Genomic DNA, 23,687 nt, shown 5'->3' on the forward strand with positions numbered 1-23,687 from the left:
AATAAGCTAGAAACTAGAACATTCCAGAGGAATTGCCTCTCACCCCTTGATCTTATTGTCTCCTTGGCAACAGACAATAATCTTTTTTTTTGCACTTTTTGTGTGATTTATAAACAGTTAGCTGAATCGACAAAAGTCTCAGCGATCTATTCTCGAGCACGTTTTGATGTGCTTTTTGTGTCTGTGCTCTCAATGGTGCAGTCTCATTACACGCCAAACAAACGGCAGAAAAAAATATTAATTCTACAGAACCCCTACAGGAACATGCAAAAACTAAACACTTTTGCAAGATCTCGCAAAACTATTGCAGGATGTCTAAAGGAAGCGTTCAGTAAATTTCAGTGTCTGTTGTATCATGTTTCTTCTATTTCATGTGCTTTTGGCATAATCGGGTATTTATCCCTGTTGTTTAACTTCGTGTTTAGTGTTATGTTTGATATTCTAGGCAATATTTGTCTGTAAAAGAACTTTGAATGTTATAACTGACAAATCAAAATGTCAGATTCAACTGTGACAGAAACTGGAAATATAACAACAACAAAAAAGTTTCTTTCGTTTGAGTTATCTCTAATTTTCTCCGAGTCGATGTGTGTCCCCTGAACGCATCAAAAGAGTGAGTAAAGAGGCGGGGCTTCGTGCCGCCCCGCGGCGCCGGTTGGTCACTTCTCCTGCCGCTCTTCCGCTCATCAGCCAATGGCTGTCCAAAAAAACCGTCCCGCGGAACCGCGACGATCAACTGTGGTGACGTCAGAGGAGCAAACGGAAAGGGCGCGTGTTTTTTTTTGTTGAATGCAAAATACGAACTGTCGAAGAGGACTATAAACAAACAAAACGCTAGAGGGCGTCAGAGGTACACAAAACAGCAATAGGAGACATATAAAATGAAATTAAATACAAAAACAATTCTTCACACGGGGAGAATATAAAATCAAATAACAACAAAGAATAATAACAACAAATAGAAATTTGGTGGCTTGTGATCCGTGCAGTTTTCCAAAGTTATTAGGGAGCTGTCATACCTTTTACATTTGTTCATAAAACAAGGGAAAGAAGGTGTATTTCCCCTCCATTTGCAGCAGTGAACATGGTAACTGGCCAAACGTATTAGAATATTTATGACAGTAGATGAAAAGAGTCTAGATTGTCCACATATAATACAACGTGTGAAATCTGAAAAGGGGCGATATTGAGCTTTAGGTTAAATCCAATTACGAACATCTTTCCAAAATAACTGCGAGTAGCGACAGTCAAAAAATAAATGGCAAATAGTCTCAGGCTCTTGGTTACAGAAAACACAAGTGTCAACATCGAGTTTAAACCTTCTTTCAAGAAGTTGCCCCAAAGGAAAGAGTCTGGTCACATTCACTGTCTTTTTACTTTGTTTCCTGTGACGTACCTGACGCTGCCTTCGACGAGTCTTTTCCATCACCGTGGACGACTCTTCTTTGCAGAATTGTTTTAATACAGCGACATCATGCCACAGCATCTCAGGTCACCATCATACTACTACCGCCGCCGTTGCCGGATCGTCCTTATGATGTTCCTTTTTATGAAATGCCGTGTTAAGTTTCACGCCAGATGTAACGGGACGCACACCTTCCAAAAAAATTAATCTTCTTTCTCAAAACTCATAATCCTATTTGCAGGACTTGAGCGTTCGCCAGCTGTACAGAAATAAGAGCAAAACGGATGATTCCTGATGATTCCACCTGACAAACTAGTCCCCCTTGTCTGCGTCTCCCAACAAATTCAAAATCTGGAAACTTCATCCAGGATCCACGAAGGTAAAACGAAAGTTCCTGAAGTGTCCAAAGTTCCTCTAATGAAAGACACGAGAAATAAGAATCTAAATAAAATACAGAGTACAAAAGAGCGAGGTACTGATTTCAACACTTTTTTATAAATATATATAGCAAAAAAAAAAAAAAGATGTAACCATGACAACAGTTACAGGACGGTCAGAAATGTGACGGAACTAAACCAGCAGTCTGAACAAGTTTAGTCCAGTTTACACAAGCTGGTCATATGACCATGAACAGGTGGACCGGAGGTCACATGACCCTGTACAGGTGGATCTGTTTCAGGGTCTCAGTGTCGGTGTCTTTGCCCAGGTAAACATTGCAGTCCACAGGTAGTTCCTCCACCCAGCCGGGCTGCAGCGCCTCCTGTTGGACACAGTGGGGGGAGGTGACCCACGGCGTCAAAGTGAATCGCACCACCACAAAGTACCACATTGTACCTGCAGAGCGCTCAGACTCTCCTGGAGACTTGGAACAGTGACGAGAAGAGAGCCGGACCTCCGGAAGGTCTGCATGATGAACCTCCAGGCTCTGCGCACGCACACACACACACACACACACACACACACACACACACACACACACACACACACACACACACACACACACACACACACACACACACACACACACACACACACACACACACACACACACACACACACACACACACACACACACACACACACACACACACACACACACATTTCTACTCACTGCTTCGTATCTATGTGTACACTGTGTAACATCCTGTGTGTACTCTGATTACTCCACCTGACTTGCTCGCTGGGCTCCATGAAGTACTCGAACACGTTGTTCATGATGAGGACGTCGGCCGCTTGCAGCAGAGCGTCCTGTTTGCACACGTCACCGTGGACAACCTGGAGACCCACACACACACACACCCACACAGACACACACACACACCCACACAGACACACACACACATTTCACAACATGGCACTCGCAGCAGGAAGTGACATCATCCAGACACACCAACCTGAGCTCTGAGATTCATCCCGTATCGGTGCAGCATTTCGTCCTGCAGCCTGACGAAGTCCTCGCTGAGCTCCAGACCCAGCAGGCGGGAGGCGGAGCTGTACACGTACCCCTGAACGCACCACGCACAAAACACCACACAAGTATTTCACGTTTTTGCTGCATTGAAGTGAAATGTTCCTTTTAAGACGCGTTGCATCCCAATGTGTGTAAGTGTGTGTGGTGACCCCTGACCCCGTACAGTACGGCTCCCGTTCTGGAGCCGACGTCGAGCAGCGTGCGCCCGCTCAGGTCAGGAAGAACGTTCTGGAAGAGGAACTGAAGCTCGGCGATGGAGAAGGAGTGAGAGATGAAGTCTGCAAGAGAGACGAGGAGGAAAACTTTACTACTTATTCATCAGGTCGAGTTTCAGCGTGCGTCAACCCTGCTGGAGTCCCTCTGTACTGCCCCCTGCTGGCATCCCTCTGTACTGCCCCCTGCTGGCATCCCTCTGTACTGCCCCCTGCTGGAGTCCCTCTGTACTGCCCCCTGCTGGCGTCCCTCTGTACTGCCCCCTGCTGGAGTCCCTCTGTACTGCACTGCTCCCGGCAGGGCGTTGTGGGGGGGTGTCCTTACCCAGCGGGGCGGTCTTAGTCGACCCACAGCTCTGACAGAATGTCCGGCTCAGCGCTCCGTCCTCACACAGAGCGTCCACCTGGTCTTCGTCGTACAGGAAACCGTCGACGTGAACCGTCGGCCGAGACCGCTGCTGCATCTGACACACAGACGCCTTCATCAGTATCATCATCTTCATCTTCATCATCAGAATCAGAATCATGACCAGCGGTTGGAAGTCAGGAGAACCTTGAGGTGGGCGCTGGTCTCAGAGGGCAGCATGGTGTTCAGGGGCAGCCGGGCTCGCAGGTCGCCGGCGATGCTCTGCAGCATCACTCTCCTGTTGTCCTGCAGCAGCTCGTCCAGCTCATCTGCAGGCCACACACACACACACACACACACACACACACACACACACACACAGTAACAAACAAATAAACAAACACACAAAACTACAAACAAACACTAGAGCGCAGACCTTCGCCAACGCCACATTTGTTTGTGGAACCACCATGTTAGCTCATATCGATGCTAACTAGCCAGGTAGCTACATCACTGTGTGACACACTGAGCAAGGAGCGTCTCCATGGCAACAGACGCTGATCTCCTCCATGAGGTGCCTCTCTCATCCTTTTTAAGGAACATTTTTTCACAGCTTTTTGGGAATTACTCGGAAACGGTTAGTAGTTAACGTCCCACAATCTAATCGATTGATCCTCGGATGAGGACAAATCATCCCTGAAGATTTCAGGCAATTCAAGTGACAAGTTTTTGCAAAAAGTTGGTAAAATACATACGAACCAATAAATACAGGCAGACAAAAACATAACTTTATACCCAACTTTCGCTTTGACGAGTAACGACTCACACACACAAAATAACAAGCGTGAACACACACACACACACACACAAAACAAACATACACACAACAGCACATGCAACAACATACACACACAAATACACACATGGACAACAACATGCCTACAAACACACACACACACACACAATAACAAAGAAAAACGCACACAAAATAACAAACACATGCACAAACAAGACAAAGGGACAATAACACACCCAATAAATAAAAAGCACACACACACACAAACAACAAACACACGTTAACCAAATAAAAACAATTGCGCGCGCACAGTCTGACAGCTTGTTTGTGTTGCGTTCACTGACTGTAAATCTCTGTTCTCAGTCTGCCACTTCGCGAACTTTTAGACTTGTCGAAGATGAAAACGTGACAAATGAAGAACAACCCGCAAACAAACAACCTTTTTCTTATTTCAGCTTTAAGAAGTGCGGAGCCGCTGACAGCCACAGGAGAGACTTTACCAGAGTTTCTCATCCAGTCCAGCAGCTTCGGGACGTCGGCTGGATTCACTCTGCTCAGCAGCTGCTTCAGCTCCGCCTGAGCGGCTCCCAGATCCATACTGGACCACCAGAGACCACCAGAGACCGACAGAGACCGGCAGAGACCACCAGAGACCGACAGAGACCACCGGTCAAGTTCTGCCAAAACGGATACGAGCGCAAGGCTCCATGAAAGAAACGTGTCTCTGTTTAAGGTGGAACCTAAATATTGGCGTCATATTTCCCCATTAAACGACGACTTCATCCTAAAAATACGTAAAAATGAAGCACCTCAAAGCGATGCAATTTTTTAAGATACGACGTCAAATCGGTGTGAGTGAGTTTAAAGGTCGAATTTAATGCTCTTGTGACTTTTGTAATGCAATAATTCAGACGACCTTAAGCACAGTTCCACCTTTATTTTTTTTCTTTTCAAACTTTATTGAAATAATACAAATAACACAAGGCCATTCAATAAGGAATTTATAAGTATATTTATATAGTATATGTTTATTTTATAAGAATATAAATACATTTAAATATTGTATAAAGTAATGAGCAAAATATATATATTTTTTTTAAATCCCTCAAGACGTGTTTGAGATTCATTAACCATTTTGCCCTCCTCAGTGACTTCAGTTTATTTTTTCACCTCCTGAATTTGGTCATCATATTTGCTATGTCAAAGGTTTGAAGCATACATTTCTTGCAGGTATTCTTCTTTGTAGCAACATTTGTGTACTCTTACATCCTCCTTTTGAACCAAACATGTACACATTGGAAAACCATGATATAAAATCATCAGAAATCAATATTTCCCCGAAAATAAGTAGTCAGAATGTGATTGGACACATTTGTGTTTTCGTGTAGTTGTATCAGACAATTGTTTTAATGTTTTAAATCTTCTTTTTTAAAGATCTTCTTGAAAGATGTGTGTGTGTGTGTGTGTGTGTGTGTGTGTGTGTGTGTGTGTGTGTGTGTGTGTGTGTGTGTGTGTGTGTTTGTGTGTGTTTGTGTGTGTGTGTTGCTTAGTTGAGCTGACTCAGCAGTCTGCTCCAGATCTGTTGAGTCAGCTAAAAGCCAGTGTGTTTTTATACACAGCCCATGGTCTGCATTAAGAATTCACACTCTGTACTCAAGTAAAAATACCTGTACAACAATCAGCAAATAACTTTCAAAAGTACTCAGATATTTACGTTTAGATCTTTATTCTTTACACACAGATTTACACTTAATGTATTAGTTTACCAATCTGTCTGTAAAAAAAGAAATGCGAATACTCCGATTATACAGCATCTTCCTCCCACTAACTTTATACAAAATCCAGAACATCTTTATCTGGGGGCCACTCGAGGTCAAACCAAGATCTGGATGAAGCTGCGGCACTTAGCGTCCATAGTCCATACCATTCCCACCGCTCAAAGAAAGAAAGAAAGAAAGAAAGAAAGAAAGAAAGAAAGAAAGAAAGAAAGAAAGAAAGAAAGAAAGAAAGAAAGAAAGAAAGAAAGAAAGAAAGAAAGAAAGAAAGAAAGTCCCAATGACAACAAAGGCTGATAGGCCACAAGATAAGCCAAGGTAGACACAAGAATTACAAAAAAGAATTTACAAACTGTTTTAAATGACTTTGCTCTCGTCTCTTTTTATCTTTTCTGATCATTTTGGACCTCGAATTCCAAACTGGAGCCGGCCGGTTTACTGATGCCTTCAGGTGCAAACAGAAACATCCACGTACTGTTCGACAGCAACTATCGCAAATATCTAAAATCCTCATGTCGATGACTTTTGACTCGGATTTGAAACATGGCGCTATTATTGAGTTTAACTTCAGTGTATTGAATAATATAATCCGTACTTTTAACAAAATAAACTGTAAACATAGAGAACGAGGATGGCCTGGATGAAGCGTGACGTCGGTTTGTCCGATGCTCTTGAAAGCAGCATCAGCACATCTTTCAGGCGGACGGACAGTAGCGGCACGAGACCAGACGACCGGAACCAAACTACCGGGATGAACACCGAGGAGACCAACGTGGATGCACCGAGCAGAGAGGATGCCGGACCGGAGGACCCGGCCCCGGCCCCAGGCCAGGACCGTGAACAGGAGCCGGCCCCGGCCCCGGCTCCAGCCCCGGCTCCAGCTCCGCTCCCTGCGGATGCTGATGCGACTGAGGCCGATGTGAGCGAGGCGGACCTGGACCAGGAGGAGCAGGAAAAGCAGCCGATGACCGGAGGAGGAGAGCGGGATGCGGAGGCTCCGGCAGCCGGGGCGGAGGCGGAGAAGAACGGAACCGTGAAGCTGAAGATCCCGGAGGAGAAGGAGGAGGATGACCGGGAGGAGGAGGTGAAATTCACCGGGCTGAGCAAAGAGGAGCTTCTGCGGGTGGCGGGCACCCCGGGGTGAGGAAGAGGAGGAGGAGGAGGAGGAAGGGTGCGGCTACACACACACGCAAATATATCATCATCGTGTGTGTGTGTGTGTGTGTGTGTGTGCAGCTGGGTGAGGACCCGCTGGGCCCTGCTGGTGGTCTTCTGGCTGGGCTGGCTGGGGATGCTGCTGGGCTCGGTGCTCATCATCCTGCAGGCCCCCCGCTGCAAGGAGCTTCCCTCCATCCGCTGGTGGAGCCGCGGAGCCCTGTACCAGGTGGGGGACGTGGGGGCCTTCAGCCACATGCACAACCTGAAGGGTGAGAGCAGCTGCTGATACACACCTGCTACACAATGACTACACTCCTGCAACACAGTCACTAATACCCCCCCCCCCCCCCTCCCCCCACAGGTGTGGAGCAGAAGCTGGAGCTGCTGGCTCAGCTGAAGGTCGCAGGTCTGGTGGTGGGTCCGATCCATGAGGCGCCTGCTGACGACGCCTTCAGCCTGAGGTTCGAGGAGGTGTCGGCCGAGGCCGGATCCCTGGAGCAGTTCAAGAGTCTGGTCAAGGCCGCACACAAGAGGGGTGAGGAGTGGGGGGGTGGGGGTGAGGAGTGGGGTGGGTGGGGGTGAGTGGTGGGGGTGAGGAGTGGGGGGTGGGGGGGATGCAGTTATATTTAACACTTTGGACTCCTTTCTTAAATTATCCACCTGCAGATCTGAGCGGCAGACAAGTGGACTATATTTAGCATTTCTCTTGGTTTAATTAGATAACTTGCTGTCTGATGGTCGGGGGTTTTGTTTCTGTGTGTTGCATTATTCTGTTACGTGTTTAAAAAAAATGCTTGTGTAGCAGCAACAGCAGCATCGGCTTTATAGCAGCTTGAACTCGTTCAGATGGGGAACAAATGATCAGCTACTGGAACTGTGACCCCCCCCCTGTTAGAATTTAACACCTTTTGTGTTGCTTTATTCAAATGAAGGAATGAGTTTTAAAAGGTGTCGCGCATCAATAAATAAAACAAGGTCAGGAAGAAGACGAGTTTCTGACATTCTAATTGTGTTTAAATGTAAATATGTTTGAAAATGTTTGGACTTGTATCAGCACCGACAGCCATAACAACAGTTAGTCCCCACCCACCACCCCAGATATCTCAGTGGTTCTGGATCTGACTCCCAACTACCGCGGCTCGTCTGGACTCTGGTTCTCGAGCAGCAGCGTCATCAACGTGGCCGAGAGGCTGAAGGTGAGACGCCGACATGAACCGTCATGGGCTCTTTTCAAAACATTACAGCTTCTCTCCTCCTCCTCCTCCTCTTCCGCCTCCTCCTCCTCTTCCTCCTCCTCAGTCTGCCCTGGTCTTCTGGCTCAGTGAAGGTGTGGATGGCGTGCAGTTGTCGGGAGCGGAGCTTGTGTCCAGCGAGGCGCCGTCCCTGTGGGCAGACATCAGAGCGATCGTTCAGAACGGGACGGAGGAGAGTCCCGGCAGGTCCGGTGTTTCTATGGTTACGGTTTAAGTTGTTTCAGGGGGGGCGTGGGGGGCGTGGTCTGACGAGGCCTCTGACGTGGTTTCAGGCTCCTGGTCGGCGTCACCGAGAGGTCCTCGGCCGACGACGTCTCCGGCCTGCTCTCCTCCACTGGCGTCGACCTGCTGCTGTCCCGGGTGCTGCTCGCCGCCGGGGCAGACGCCGCCGAGCGCGCCCAGTCGGTGCAGCAGCTGTACTCCTCCCACAGCCAGCTGAATTTGGCCTGGAGCATGGGGGGCCGGGCAGAGGGCCACCTGGCCACCCTGGGGGGGCGGGGCCTACTCCACCTGCACCAGCTGCTGCTGCTCACGCTGCCGGGAACTCCGGTGTTCAACTACGGAGACGAGATCGGCCTGATGGACGAGGTGAGTCAGAGCAGGAAGGTAAATACTGCAGTTTCCTGGTTCTGGTTCTGGTTCTGGTTCTGACCGTCTCTCCTCTCCGGCAAAGGACAACAAGTTTCCCATGATGTTTTGGGACTGGGACGACCAGCTGAACGGAACGCTGCAGGTAAAACCACAAAGTACCAATACTCACATATTGAGTGACCAATACTGTGAGTACTGTGTGACTCGCTCCTCCTCCAGTAGTTCACTGAAAACACTTAAATTACTTTGAGCTGCTCCAGTTACTGTAACTGAGATATCCATTTTATCTTTTGTTGTAGTTGCACTAGTACTCCAAGTAGTATAAATACTCTCAGTAGTGCCAGTTCTCTGTAGTATCAATAGTATAAAGAAGTTACAATGACAGTATGTAACAGTTACAGAAGTAAATGTAGTATAAACAGTGACAGTAGTAACAGTTGTTACAGTTACAATAATAACAGTGGGAACAATCGTTACAATATCAGCAGTTACAGTAGTAATGGTAATAACAGTAGTTGCCGTATCAGTAGTTACAGTTACAATGGTAACAGTAGTTATAGTTACAGCAGCGTAGATAGTAACAGTAGTAACAGTAGTTAGTTACAATAGTAACCGTGTTAACAATCGTTACAATATCAGCAGTTACAGTAGTGATGGTAATAACAGTAGTTGCAGTATCAGTAGTTACAATCACAGTAATAACATTAGTATAAATAGTAATAGCAGTTACAGTAGTAATTCTGGTAATAGTAGTTACAGTATCAATTAGTTGAATTAGTTACAGTTGTATTGGCAATAGAATTTCCACAGAATCAGAAGTTACAGTACGAAATGGTAACAAATGTATTTACAGTATCAGTAGTTACAGTAGTTACTGTAGTAATGGTAACAACAGTAGTTACACTGTCAGTAGTTACACTAGTAGTTACACTAGTTACAGTTGTAAAAGCAGTTACAGTAGTAATGGTAACAACACTAGTTACACTTAATAGTTACACTGTCAGTAGTTACACTAGTTACAGTCGTAAAAGCAGTTACAGTTCCGGTAGTAATGGTAGTAACGGTAGTTACATTATTATCAGTTAATTTTATCGTAGTTACATTAGTTACAGTTACAGTAGTAACAGTAGTTACAGTGTCAGTAGTTACTGTTACAGCAGTTATCATAGTACCAGTAGTTGCAGTATTAGTAGTTACTTTTACAGTAGTTACAGTAGTTACATTTATAGTAGTAACAGTAATTCCATTATCCGTAGTTACATTAGTTATTTTGATAGTATCAGTAGTTCCAGTACTCTTGGTATTGTAACTTGCAGTACCTCCCCCATCCTGCAGGAGGAGCGCGCTGAGCGGGCGTCCTGTCGCAGGTTTTTCCGCCAGCTGAGCGAGCTGCGTGTGAAGGAGCGCTCGCTGCTGTTTGGCGACTTCCTGCTCCTCTCTAACTCCTCCTCCTCGCTGGCGTACCTGCGCTCGTGGGATCAGAGCACCCGTTTCCTTGCTACCTTCAACTGGGCGCCGGACGCCGCCGTGCTGCGGCTGAGCAGCTCAGCGCTGCCCCCGCAGGCCATGGTGGTCCTCAGCACCAACAGCAGCGCGCTGCCGGTCCAGAGCAGCGTGGATCTGAGGGAGCTTCAGCTCGGCGCCGGCCAGGCGGCGCTCCTCAGCTTTCCCTACAGCGGCTAGAGGGCGACCGCCGTCTGATGATGTCTAGATGTTACCCTGATAATCGTACCGATCATGTTACCCCGATGTTACCCCGCCGTTACCATGGTGTTATTCAGGCGCATTCCACCATAAATGTTCTGAAATCTGTGAAGAATAAATGTGAAGCAAAGTGACTCTCTCTCTCTCTCTCTCTCTCTCTCTCTCTCTCTCTCTCTCTCTCTCTCTCTCTGGTCGTGATGATGACTCACACCAGGCTCAGGCTGGAGTGTCACAGTGTGTCCTACAGGTACTGGAAATCAAACCTTCGCGCACAGTGGGCCTTTCCAAATATACTCCCTCCTTTCTCCTTTCCTATCCACTTTTCCTTAACCCGCTGGATGACTTCACGGGGTTAAGGAAAGGCGCTCACGTTGTTATCTCGACAATCGGACAGCCCTTCCACTAGGTGACGTAATAATAATCAGCTGGCGGCGAAGGTTAGTTACGTCTGCCGTGGTGAAAAAAACTACAAATTTCTGAAAATGGAGCACAAAAAGCACATTTCTATCACTTTCCCCTGTGGGTCTAATCACAAGGTTTGAATGTAAATCAAAGGAAAAGAGGAACTAAAGGTAAACGGCTGCTAGGTGAATAAATAATCGATCAAACTGAGAACAGGCTGCACAAAAACTTTACTGTGTTGGTTCTACAGCATCCAGAACATTCCTAGTTGGGATCGGGGTTATAGACAACAAACCCTCCAACTCAAACGACCACATTGGTCGATTTTTCAAGCACCAAAATACCACCTCTCAGACCGTATTCGACCTTACAGCGCCCCCGATGGTGAATGAAGGAACAGCAGAGCGCAACGCCTTGTAGTCTGAGCTCATATTGATTGAGCAAGTGAAGGTATGTAGTGGATAACGATGGAATAAAACCTTTGATTACCATAGAATATGTTGCATATGTACAACAGCATTGGCTAATTTGGGAGTAATATACCACTTATGTGTATGTTAATACATGAAACACTAAATTATGTAGTACACTACAGCCAGTACTAAAAGTAGTGACTTTGCTTAAAGGAAGACTTGAGGTGAGACATTGGGGGACAGTTGGGAGACAGGTGAAAGACAGGTGAGAGACAGATGGTAGACAGTTGGGGAAACAGGTCAGAGACTGGTGGGGAGACAGGTGAGACAGTTGGGGAGACAGGTGGGAAACAGGTCAGAGACATTTGGTGGACAGTTGGGAGACAGGTGAGAGACAGATGGGAGACAGGTGAAAGACAGGTCAGAGACAGGTGAGAGACAGATGGTAGACAGTTGGGGAAACAGGTCAGAGACTGGTGGGGAGACAGGTGAGACAGTTGGGGAGACAGGTGGGAAACAGGTCAGAGACATTGTGTGGACAGTTGGGAGACAGGTGACAGACAGGTGAAAGACAGGTCAGAGACAGGTGAGAGACAGATGGTAGACAGTTGGGGAAACAGGTCAGAGACTGGTGGGGAGACAGGTGAGACAGTTGGGGAGACAGGTGGGAAACAGGTCAGAGACATTGTGTGGACAGTTGGGAGACAGGTGACAGACAGGTGGGAGACAGGTGAAAGACAGGTCAGAGACAGGTGAGAGACAGATGGTAGACAGTTGGGGAAACAGGTCAGAGACTGGTGGGGAGACAGGTGAGACAGTTGGGGAGACAGGTGGGAAACAGGTCAGCGACATTTGGTGGACAGTTGGGAGACAGGTGAGAGACAGATGGGAGACAGGTGAAAGACAGGTCAGAGACAGATGGTAGACAGTTGGGGAAACAGGTCAGAGACTGGTGGGGAGACAGGTGAGACAGTTGGGGAGACAGGTGGGAAACAGGTCAGAGACTGGTGGGGAGACAGTTGGGGAGACAGGTGGGAAACAGGTCAGAGACATTTGGTGGACAGTTGGGAGACAGGTGAGAGACAGATGTGAGACAGGTGGAAGACAGGTCAGAGACTGGTGGTGAGACCGAAGGATTGAACCTGCTTTCCTCAGCTTATAAAGAATTCCAACGCTCCTTATCATGGCCGCCACTGAAACACTTTCGGGGGGTAAGGAGGAGTGGATAGGAAAGGAGATAGGAGGGACTATTAGGACGCACCCTGGGAGAAAGAGGAGAAGGAATGAGGTCACTTCCTGTTCGGGTCACACTCACATTTCGATAATTACTTACATGTTGAACACAATAATCAGGTCGGACGCGAGGACAGTAAACACACAGTCCACTAAAGAATAAAGAACCGTAGGATTGTTGTCATCAGACCTCTCCTGACAGTCTCTGTCACGAGCGTCCTCGGCTCCCCCTCTGTCTCAGACGTCTCCGTCCTACGGCTCTCCGTCTGCTCCACGCAGAGAGAAGTAATCAGTTGAGTGGCAGCACAAGTGTGCAATCAGTGCCTCCTAAAACAGTGTTCTACATCTTCCACATCGGAAGTTTCCTTCTGGGTCAGGTTGGCAAAGTTGGAGAGTCACAGCCGGCGTGAACCAATCAGCCGTGAAGACTGGCCTTTCCTTTTGGAACAGGTTTGTCCAGGTGAGCAGACTCGTACCCACTCCAACTTATTGGTCATTGAGTTCAAGATCTTATTCAAACGTTCCACAAAAACAACCGGTTTGTTGACGGTTTGGCCAACCTGCACACTCTCCTGCTTGATGTCCATTATGGGTCGTTCAGTCTGTAAAACACAACATGCCAGCATTCATCTTGAGCTGACGGATTGAAGATGAGTTGTGAGCTCAGCTCATCAAATTCCACGTGTTTCTTCCTGTTCTTTGTTTCTACGTAAACACAGTGACTGTGACGTTTGGTTGAAATGCAGGAAGATGATTTCCCCAACTGTTCAGTAAGAATCTTCAACAAATGTTTAGAGGCAATGATCCAGGACCAGATTGTGCAACTTTTGTCTGAAATACTGTTCCGGCGCATTCCCAGTACAGTTGTAAACAGTTCCGTTGGATCAATGTTGCATTTTAACAGCACTTCTCAGCTAAAGTGTAAATTCACCAAATATTCATCTGGATCATGTGGAGACACGATTTATTTCTTACAAACTAACGATGCGACCAAAACAACGAAGAAAGACAGTTTACAGGAGCTTGAGAGTTTACAGCATGCTGTTCTCTGTGCATACATAAGTAAGTTGCTTTATTACATTAGAACGGCAGCCACTAGTGGCCTTATTGAAGAACTACATTGTTTTCAGTCTCTGTATATTTCCTGTTAAATGGGCATCATTTTCAAAATGTTGCAGTACAAGGGGGAGACAATCTGATGTAAAAACGTCGTTCTAATCCATGATGAATAAATTCGAAAGTCATTTTAATCCAGGTAGTGAATTAATGTTTGTAATTTTGGAGCCTGCTCCACACTGCGTCTCCAAGGGTCCCCTGCTTCCGGTCCCCTGAAGATGTCCACATGTAAAAGTCCCGTTTAAAGATGAAAACATGGTCTCTTCTCTGTTCCCACCATTTCACCAGGAGACCCGCGAAAAACACGCAACATCACACACGTGCGCGGCGAGAGAGCGCGCGCTCGTGCCGCCTCAACTCAATCACGGCGAGAGCGCAACCTTCAAAATACAAGCGTGTGAATCTGAAAATAAGGACTTTTTTTTAAAAATGATTGCAGAAATCTTAAAGAACTCCCTCAAAGTGGTTTCATTGAAAAAATAAAGATGAGAGAAAGAAAAGTCTGGACGTCCAAATGGGAAGCAGGACACCTTTAGACGAGAAACTGGAAGAATGAATATTACAAACTGATCCACAAAGGTCATGCAACATCCAAAAGTAATCAAAGTACAAGTGTCTCATACAATCTAACAACAGAAAACCAAAAACACCAATGAAAAGAAGGAAATTACAGAAATTATGTGAATCAGAAAGGCTAAAAACCTCTTCAAGATGAGAAATAAAAGTAAGTTCATAAAGCTGGGTGAGATGAAAACAATAAGTCATTGAAAAACACAAAAATAGAAGAGACATAGATCGTGCAAAATGCATTGAAATCGTATGATATGAACTTGGCTGTGACACTGTCGCGATAATATGCTGCATGAATATCTACTCTGGCTGTTTTGTATTTAAGTATTTATCAGGTGCCTTTAGATATATATTGTAATTAAAAGTAATACTGTCTGTTTAATATATGTTTAAAAAATAAAGCGCTTAGTGACAAAAAAATACAAGAGAACAGAAATATTTATTAATCCCAGAGGGAAATTATTTGCTAAAGTTACAGTGATAACAATTCAAAAAGAAAAATATTAAAAAATATTTCTGAATAAATGGATGAAAAACGAAACACCTGGCTGAAGCTTGTATTTTGAAAGGACGGTACCGGAAGCCACGCCGCTCTGCGCACCGCGCGTCGTCACCGCTCAGTTCGCGCTGACGTCGCTCGCTGCCCGGTAAAAATCCACCGACGAGTCGACCGGACTCACCGCCTCCTCACCGGAGCGTCACGGCAGCTTCCCGGTGGCAGCCCGGCTCTCCCGCTCCCATCCCTGGCCCGACCGGCCCCTGACGAGCCTCTGACAGCTGCGGCAGGACGCGGAGCGGCTGCCGCTTCTCCTCGGCACGATGATGCACGTCAGTCCGGTACCGAGCCGCCGGACTCCGCGGAGCGGCAGCGGGGACCTGTGAGCATCCCACCGGGAGGAGGACACCGACTCACCGACGGCTTTTCTCCTGAATTCTGATCTTTTCTCCACAATGTCACCACCAAGGAGACGCGGCTGAGGCACCTGCTCCTCCGCTCGCATCTCTGCTGGCCGAACTCTTCCGACGGGTTCAGCGAACCGCCGCTCCGGCATGAGCGGAACCGGACCTGCGCGCCTCATCTGACCGGGCTGCAGCGGGAGGCGGCGGCGGGGGGACACTCCGGGAGGAGGAGGAGGAGGAGGAGGAGGAAGGGGGGTTTGGGGGGGGGGGGGAGACCCACTGGGATTTGTGGATGAGAACCGGTCATCGGGCCGGACTCGGTGCGGAGGGACGCCGGCCGGAGGAGCGGAGGAGGCGGGGGAAGGAGGACGCAGAGTGACCACCTCCTCCTCCCCGGGGGAGCGACGCAGCGCGGCGGCCACAGGGCGATGTGAAGATGGGTTCAGTCTTCGGGCTCCTGTGGCTGGTCACCGGCTTCCTGCAGGGCGCGCACGGCCAGGGCGTGTACGGTAAGGACGTCCGCCACCGTCACCGGTACCGTCCGGGTCACTCTGACACGCTCGCCAGCGCACATGTGACACACACGACACCGTTTAACGGCGCGCGAGAGCGGAACTGCACCGCCAGATGGTTGACCTTGTGAGGGATTTCTAGTGTGTGTGTGTGTGTGTGTGTGTGTGTGTGTGTGTGTGAGTGTGTGGTGTGTGTGCGCGCGCGCGCGTGCGGGCGTGTGTGTGTGTGCGTGTGCTTTGCACAGATAGGCCAAACAGGTGAGCTGCAGTCCCGCACACACACCTGTGGATACACACTCTGATCTCTGACAGTTGCAGCAATGTGTGTGTGTGTGTGTGTGTGTGTGTGTGTGTGTGTGTGTGTGTGTGTGTGTGTGTGTGTGTGTGTGTGTGTGTGTGTGTGTGTGTGTGTGTGTGTGTTTTGGATTTATATTTCAGGGCGATTCTGATCATTTATGTTGTCATTCTATCTCTCTCACACACACACAGTGTGTTCCTTCATCTATCATCAGAGCAAAAACTTTTCAAACAGTGTCAGATCACATTAAAAGCCAAACTACGTAATTTGGTTGTAGTTCAGGATGTTGGTGAAGCAGGTGGTGGTGCAGTGGTTACTCCTCCTCCTGTTTCCACACACAGCGACAAATCTTCCCGACCAGTCCGTCTCTGTGGGGTCTGCATGTTCTGCCTGAGCCTGGCTCGTCTCTCGACGCCAACTGTGACTTATAGTCGGTCCAAACTGACTCCAACCGTTTTACCTGAGTGGTCGTAGGAAACTACAAATGTCAAGAGGCCATGAAGTCACACTGAGCTGTTCGCAGCTCTTCTACACATGTGAGGAGCAGAACAGAACAGAGGAGGCGTGTGCAGCAGTGTAGAGAGTCTCCAGAGGTCAGTGCAGACTAAAGTGTGCTGGAAGAGATGGAAAGTGTCAGGTGCTGAGAAATAAATGTGTGTGTGTGTGTGTGTGTGTGTGTGTGTGTGTGTGTGTGTGTGTGTGTGTGTGTGTGAGAGAGAGAGAGACATCAGCTCAGATTATCTGTAATCTATTACTCTCATGGTGGATGTTACATCACAGTAGCTGGTGTTTACGTGCACGATGATGCTGATGGGAACGCCGCTTTTTACCCACAATTCCCGGGGGTGGTATTGGGTTGGGGGTGGGGGAGTTGGCAGGAAGTGAGGAGGATTAGGCTGAAACATCTGTGAGTGATGGAGGCTGCTCCATCTGTCAGGTGCAGAGGAGGAAGTGGACCCTTCAGAGTAAAACAAGACAAATCTGCCAGGAAATACAAAAATTATTTAAGATGATGAGGGACGAGGAAACTTTGCGCTCTGCTCCTCCTCTGCTCCTCCCTGCTCCTCCTTGCTCCTCCCTGCTCCTCCTTGCTCCTCCTTGCTCCTCCTTGCTCCTCCTTGCTCCTCCTTGCTCCTCTCTGCTCCTCCCTGCTCCTCCTTGCTCCTCCCTGCTCCTCCTCTGCTCCTCCCTGCTCCTCCCTGCTCCTCCTTGCTCCTCCCTGCTCCTCCTTGCTCCTCCTTGCTCCTCTCTGCTCCTCCTTGCTCCTCCTTGCTCCTCCTTGCTCCTCCTTGCTCCTCTCTGCTCCTCTCTGCTCCTCCCTGCTCCTCTCTGCTCCTCTCTGCTCCTCCTCTGCTCCTCCCTGCTCCCCTCTGCTCCTCCTTGCTCCTCTCTGCTCCTCCTCTGCTCCTCCCTGCTCCTCCCTGCTCCTCCTTGCTCCTCCCTGCTCCTCCTTGCTCCTCCTTGCTCCTCTCTGCTCCTCCTTGCTCCTCCTTGCTCCTCCTTGCTCCTCCTTGCTCCTCTCTGCTCCTCCCTGCTCCCCTCTGCTCCTCCTTGCTCCTCTCTGCTCCTCCTCTGCTCCTCCCTGCTCCTCTCTGCTCCTCCCTGCTCCTCCTTCCTCCTCACATGACATTGTCAGAGTCTGAACTCCCGTCGGTTCTCAGATATCTGCTCCTCTCCTCCGACACCTCCTGCTAAACTCTCAGTTCATAATCCCAGCGTAATAATCCGGCTCCTCTGAATCCTGCGCTGCCGACGAGAGGATGATTCTTCTGAGGCATTCATCATCAGTTCATCTCGGTTGCTTTTGGTTTGAGATGAAGGAAGTGGCAGGAAGTGAGCGGAACCTCTGGAACGTTGCAATGAGGAGGTGCTGGGAGGTTCTTCTATTAGTGAAAACGTGTCGCTGTGTTTTTGGTCACGTTAATCCTAATTTACAGACAGATGCGTGTTTTGACAACCGCCAACAGGGGAATGGATGAAGACACCCCGGAAGCCTCAGATCCTTCCATATGGAGATCCTCATGGTCCATATATCTAAAGAAGGAGTTAGGCTCTTCCTCCAACAGGAGTTTGGGTAAAGCGTAACAGAGCTGCTGTGCACTGGAGGCAATTGTTTTTGGATGATGCTCCAGCTAACAGTGAGCTCAGTGATGAACAGACAGCAGTTATTTAGTTCCTCGTTTCATTGCAGTAATCAGTTACTAAAAGTAGTGGAGTCCCCCCCCCCCGTGACTCTGTGCTGGATTCCTTTTCATCGTGTGAATTATCCAAAGTGTCAGTCTGGGTTTGGGTGCGTTTGTTTGGCTGCTCGGAGTGGAGCAGTGGAGCACGGAGCTTCACGGCTCTCTGAGCATCTCCTCCTTCAGCCAGCGAGACGCCTCCTCTTCTCCTCCACACGTCGAATCAGTGTGTCTGTCTGGCGTCTCCTCCTGCGACTGAACGGGCCAGAGGAGAAACTCTCTGCCTGGGTGTTCTTTACCCTCAGGGCGTCCTGACAGGTCAGATCTCTGCAGGCACTACCTACCACCACCCCCCCCCCCCCCCCCCCACCCCGACTTAACATGTTGCTGAGGTTTGTACCTGGAAGCGTGGAATCAGTACTGGTTTATCCTGGTTTAGACTGTTTTAAACTAATTCAGACCAGTTTATACTAGTTTCATCTGGTTTCATCTGGCCTTCTCTGGTTTAGTCTTTGCTGATCCAGTTCGGATTGGTTAAGTCTGGTTTAGCCTGGTTTAGACTTCTACACCGGTCTAGACTGGTTTTATCTAGTTTAAAGTAGTTTGTTGTACATTGTATAATGATAATAAAGGCTTTGCATTCCTTTAATCTGGTTTAGTCTGTTTTGATGTGGCTTGGACTGGTTTAGTGTGGTCAGGTATTCTTCGATCTGGTTCAGACTGTTTTAGACTGTTTTGGCCTGGTTTTATCCCGGTTGTGGACTGTTTTTGGCAATTTCTAGAATTAATTATCCTGGATTAGATTTGGTTTTAGATCATTTTAGAGCAGTTATGATGGATTAGACTGGTTTAGACTGTTTGTTACGAACATGGTGGACCCAAAGGGTAAAGACGTGACGGAGACCTGACACCGTTTTATACTGGTTTACACCATTTTAGATGGTTTATACTGATGTAGACTGGTTTTAACTGGTTTGGACTGGTTTGATATGATTTGGACTGGTATAATCTGATTTAAAGTGGTTGAGACTGCTTTTATCTGGTTTGAACTGGTATAGTCTGATTTGAAGTGGTTTAGACTAGTTTTATCTGGTTTAAATTGGTATAATATGGTTTGGACTGGTTTTATGTGGTTTAGACTGGTTTTATCTGATTTTGACTGGTATTATCTGGTTTAAAGTGGATTAGACTGGTTATATCTGGTTTGAACTGGTTTAATCTGGTATAAAATGGTTTAGCCTGATTGTATCTGGTTTACCATGGTTTGAGCCATTTTGGATGGTTTATACTGATGTAGACTGGTTTTATTTGGTTTAAATTGGTATAATCTGGTTTGACTGGTTTTATGTGCTTTAAAGTGGTTTAGATTGGTTTTATCTGGTTTGAACTGGTTTAATCTGGTTTAGACTGCTTTGGTCTGGGTTGATCCCTTTTGATCTGGTTCAGCCTGCTCACTTGCAGACCTGCTCACACCTGCTTCCGCTCTCTCACACCTGTACACACCTGTTCACACACATCAGCGGCTCATGACGGCGGCGCGGCGGCATTAGCGGCGCTGTTGCGTCGGAGCCGCAGAAATCCCACCTGAGGCTGACGCATTCCTCTCAGCGTGAGGATTAAGGTCATGTTTGGAAAATAATACACGGCGAACACTGTGTTTATGTAAGCTGTCAGCCTGAGCTCTGCGGTTCCTCATCCTCCACACACACACACACACACACACACACACACACACACACACACACACACACACCAGGTGGTGATCAGACCTCATCCACAGGAACATCAGGAGTCGAACACCGTTTCTGAATTTAGAGTAAAATGAACGGGGACTCCCCCAGAGGGGTTCCCAGTGTTCCCAGTTTAAAGGATTTGTTTCAGCGTTGGACCAAATGTGTGTCTGGATGAATCTGACAGTTTGGTTGAGCTCCCGGTGGAATTGGATGAATGTTCTGGAATCTTTCTCTCGTGTTTGTCGTGCTGAATGTTCCTGTTACAGTGGAGTGATGTCACACACGCCAACTTTGCTCTCCACTATATATTCTAACTAAAATGCCTCCATGGACACGATTCTCAAAGTGTCTCCTCAGACGTGAACATTTTCCTCGTCTTTCATCCTGTCTGACTCTGACTCTCGCTGTGACAGGACACACAGTTTCTTGTAAAGTCCCCTCTGAGTGCAGTGTGTCGTGTCCCCCCCCCCCCCCCCCCCCCCCCCCCCATGTGCAGCTCCTCGCTGCAGCAGAGAGAGATGCATCGTGGGTGTTGAGGCTGCACGCGCTCAGTACGCTGCTCCGACGCTGCAGAGGAGGAAACACGACCAGTAACAAAAGAAATTCTAAAAAAAAAATGAAAAACAAACCCAACATTTAGTTTTAGAGTCGCTGCAACATCACAGAATCCTGCCCCTCTGATTGGCTGACATAAACCCCTCAGGTCGGCTTCTGTGAGAAACTACTGGTAACCATAGCAACAGCATCCCAGCTCCTGTCACAGGCCCCCAGTTCACTAACCTGAGGACTCGTGGGATCTCCTCAAGGACATAATGCAAGACTTTGAGCGGCTCTCTGAGGAGCAGCGCTCCATGTTCAAGGACCTCAAGGACCATTGGCCTTTAGAGTCTTCATACCTGTGAGAGGGCGTACAGCTCCCTGGAGAACCTCACAGAGGCATCCACCCTTCTCAACGACTCATGACTCAGTGAACTCATATTGTTTGTGCTCAAAACCTGCAAGCCATTGTCAAGGACTTGAAATCTGCATTTGAAATGTCTTCAAGGGACAACGTTCTTCGTTTTTCATGGTACTTTTACTTCTTTCTCGTGAGTCGTGTGGCAACACTGCTGGACTTTCATAAAGAAGAACATCACCTGGAATCCTTTCTCGGGATCATGCTGAAGTTCTACCAAGCGAGAAGAGGTTGATAAACCTGGGATTTTATGGAATTCAATATTTTTCACTCTTCAAGGACTTTTAAAAAATGTCTTCAAGGACCACTGATGGTCAAAGTGTGCAGCCTTCAATAACTTTCTCCAGGGTCCTCGTTTTTGCAATTTCGAACATCAAGGTCTCCATCAGCCAATCAGACGTCTTTGTCTTCCCTCCATTCATCCTTCCTCAGTCTCATTACGTATGCAGCAGGGTGAGCTCTCAGCCAATCGGAGGCCTGCGGTTATTTTTATCCGTCCTACTGACTGGCGTCTCCCTGCGAGCTCCTGGGCTCTAAGAATAGCGCCTCTGAGAGCTTACGTAACTCTCAGAAACCTCGTTTTGGCATGAATAAAACAGTCGAGTCTAACCTGAGATCAGAGTTTCACTGAGAATCCCAGAGAGGCGATTCCGACTCACACCGACTTCCTGCTCCCGCCAGGGAGAGTGACGAGCAGGGAGAACCCGAGTGAAGCCAACGACAGGACCACTGTCTGTAACAATGTGACCACTGTCTGTGACAATGTGACCAGTGTCTGTAACAATATGACCAGTGTCTGTGACAATGTGACCAGTGTCTGTAACAATGTGACCAGTGTCTGTGACAATGTGACCAGTGTCTGTGACAATGTGACCAGTGTCTGTAACAATATGACCAGTGTCTGTGACAATGTGACCAGTGTCTGTAACAATGTGACCAGTGTCTGTAACAACGTCACCAGTGTCTGTAACAATGTGACCAGTGTCTGTGACAATGTGACCAGTGTCCGTGACAATGTGACCAGTGTCTGTAACAATGTGACCAGTGTCCGTGACAATGTGACCAGTGTCTGTAACAATGTGACCAGTGTCTGTAACAATGTGACCAGTGTCTGTGACAATGTGACCAGTTTTTGTAACAATGTGACCAGTTTCAGTAACAACGTGACCAGTGTCTGTGACAACGTGACCAGTGTCTGTGACAACGTGACCAGTGTCTGTAACACTGTGACCAGTGTCTGTAACACTGTAACAACAGGAAAGTGTGTGGTCAGTTTACTGCAGTAGAAAATTTGTGCACAGAGAAAACCGTGTCAGATTAAGTCAGTTTAACTTAAGTTTCTAAAACACATCAGCATGAAGTTTCACACACACACACACACACACACACACACACACACACACACACACACACACACACACACACACACACACACACACACACACACACACACACACACACACACACTCTAGATTGTAGTGCAGAAAACAGCTCTTCTTGAAGATGACTCACTGAGTCCCCCCGCCCCACACACACACACACACACACACACACACACACACACACACACACACACACACACACACACACACACACACACACACACACACACGGTTAAATCAGGGGGAACTGCTGCCCTCAGAGATGCATAGTTCTACTGTACAGGCCTGCGGCTGTGTGTGTGTAATAGTGTGCGTGTAATTGTGTGTGTGCGCGTGTGTGCGTGCATGTGTGTGTGTGTTTTATTCATTTATTCTATTACCCTCTTCCCAGAAAAGTTGGGAAGTGCAGTAAATTATAAAAGCAGGATTCAATGATGTATTAGTGCCACCGAACCGAATGTTCACAGACGTTGGTTTTTAAAAAATTGTTGTGTTGACGGACGATGTCTTTCAGGACTGAAACTGAAACTTTGAGATTATTTGCCACGGACACTGACAATCTGCAAAGTTGTGTTTGTTGATACAGTCGGTGGTGAGTTTCTGAGTAAATAATCTGACATGTCAGCGCCTGTTAACGCTGCCGTCGTCTCTCCTGCAGTTTATGTGGAAGGATTTGTTTGGATCTATTTCCTGGTGCAGGAGCGACAGTAAAGCTCTTGTGGAACGAGTGTAATTCCTGAATTTAGGAGGTGCTGTGTGGCTGTTTTTGTGTGGTTTGTGTGAGAGGATCAGCTGCTCTGCACGCTGGCGATGGAATCTTCACCTGTGAGCAGGGAGCACAGGGATTAGACTAAAACCTGGGTGGAGCGGTGGAGGTGGAGGAAGAGGAAGAGGCAGCAGGAGAAGACAGGAGGAAAAAACATTCACTCCCACAAAGACGCAGCCTCCTGGTTGAGATGCAGCTTCGCTCAGAGATACAGGAGGAACGTTTTTAAACAATATATAGTTTTATTAAAATATTTTCTATTGAGGAATAAAAGACAAGAAGAGGTAGGAGCTGGTGGAGGTGATGAAAGGAGGTGATGAAGAGGAGCAGAACATGGTGAGGAAGAGGGGTAGGAGGAAGCGATGAAGATGATGAGAACGAGGTGTGGACTAAAGGAGGTTATGAAAAGGAGTAGGAGAAGGTGATGAAGAGGAGCAGTAGGGGGTTATGAAGATGGGGAGGTGATTAACAGGAGCAGGAGGAAGTGATGAAGAGGAGGTATTGGGAATGATCTGG

At 47.7% G+C, this 23,687-nt stretch overlaps 3 protein-coding genes across 4 annotated transcripts in view; 2 read left to right on the plus strand and 1 right to left on the minus strand.

Annotated features, from left to right (window-relative positions):
* Positions 1-1,879: 1,879 nt before the first annotated feature.
* On the minus strand, positions 1,880-4,950 carry LOC308119971 (uncharacterized protein). The gene is made up of 8 exons (XM_080480301.1): positions 4,731-4,950; positions 3,642-3,763; positions 3,414-3,552; positions 3,033-3,154; positions 2,800-2,910; positions 2,574-2,680; positions 2,240-2,330; positions 1,880-2,165 (listed from the first exon to the last, which is right to left on the minus strand). Exons 1-8 carry the CDS (start codon positions 4,825-4,827, stop codon positions 2,052-2,054), a joined length of 903 nt encoding a protein of 300 aa, XP_080336427.1. The 5' UTR covers positions 4,828-4,950; the 3' UTR covers positions 1,880-2,051.
* Positions 4,951-6,699: 1,749 nt separating this feature from the next.
* LOC308120350 (amino acid transporter heavy chain SLC3A2-like) lies at positions 6,700-11,321 on the plus strand. The gene is made up of 8 exons (XM_080480911.1): positions 6,700-7,145; positions 7,242-7,432; positions 7,525-7,698; positions 8,262-8,359; positions 8,463-8,602; positions 8,689-9,004; positions 9,090-9,149; positions 10,343-11,321. Exons 1-8 carry the CDS (start codon positions 6,757-6,759, stop codon positions 10,688-10,690), a joined length of 1,716 nt encoding a protein of 571 aa, XP_080337037.1. The 5' UTR covers positions 6,700-6,756; the 3' UTR covers positions 10,691-11,321.
* Positions 11,322-14,872: 3,551 nt separating this feature from the next.
* Positions 14,873-23,687, plus strand: part of mdga2a (MAM domain containing glycosylphosphatidylinositol anchor 2a) — a 33,373-nt gene continuing 24,558 nt past the window's right edge. For both annotated transcript variants that reach the window (XR_013936014.1, XM_080480434.1), the window contains exon 1: positions 14,873-15,854. Coding sequence is in view for 1 of the 2 variants with exons in the window: in XM_080480434.1 (XP_080336560.1) it covers positions 15,782-15,854 (73 nt within the window). In the remaining variant the exon portion in view is untranslated. The remainder of the gene's footprint in view (positions 15,855-23,687) is intronic.

The sequence above is a fragment of the Lipophrys pholis genome, assembly GCF_963383615.2.
Source record: "Lipophrys pholis genome assembly, chromosome: 14".
NCBI lineage: Eukaryota > Metazoa > Chordata > Actinopteri > Blenniiformes > Blenniidae > Lipophrys > Lipophrys pholis.

Excerpts from the sequence above, each read along its gene's own strand:
- LOC308119971 (XM_080480301.1), bottom strand. The coding sequence starts at position 4,827 with ATGGATCTGGGAGCCGCTCAGGCGGAGCTGAAGCAGCTGCTGAGCAGA. Across the intron at positions 3,764-4,730 it reads GGACTGGATGAGAAACTCTG|ATGAGCTGGACGAGCTGCTG; the intron begins GTAAAGTCTCTC and ends TGTGGCCTGCAG. Across the intron at positions 3,553-3,641 it reads AGACCAGCGCCCACCTCAAG|ATGCAGCAGCGGTCTCGGCC; the intron begins GTTCTCCTGACT and ends TCTGTGTGTCAG.
- LOC308120350 (XM_080480911.1), top strand. The coding sequence starts at position 6,757 with ATGAACACCGAGGAGACCAACGTGGATGCACCGAGCAGAGAGGATGCC. Across the intron at positions 7,146-7,241 it reads CGGGTGGCGGGCACCCCGGG|CTGGGTGAGGACCCGCTGGG; the intron begins GTGAGGAAGAGG and ends GTGTGTGTGCAG. Across the intron at positions 9,150-10,342 it reads AGCTGAACGGAACGCTGCAG|GAGGAGCGCGCTGAGCGGGC; the intron begins GTAAAACCACAA and ends CCCATCCTGCAG.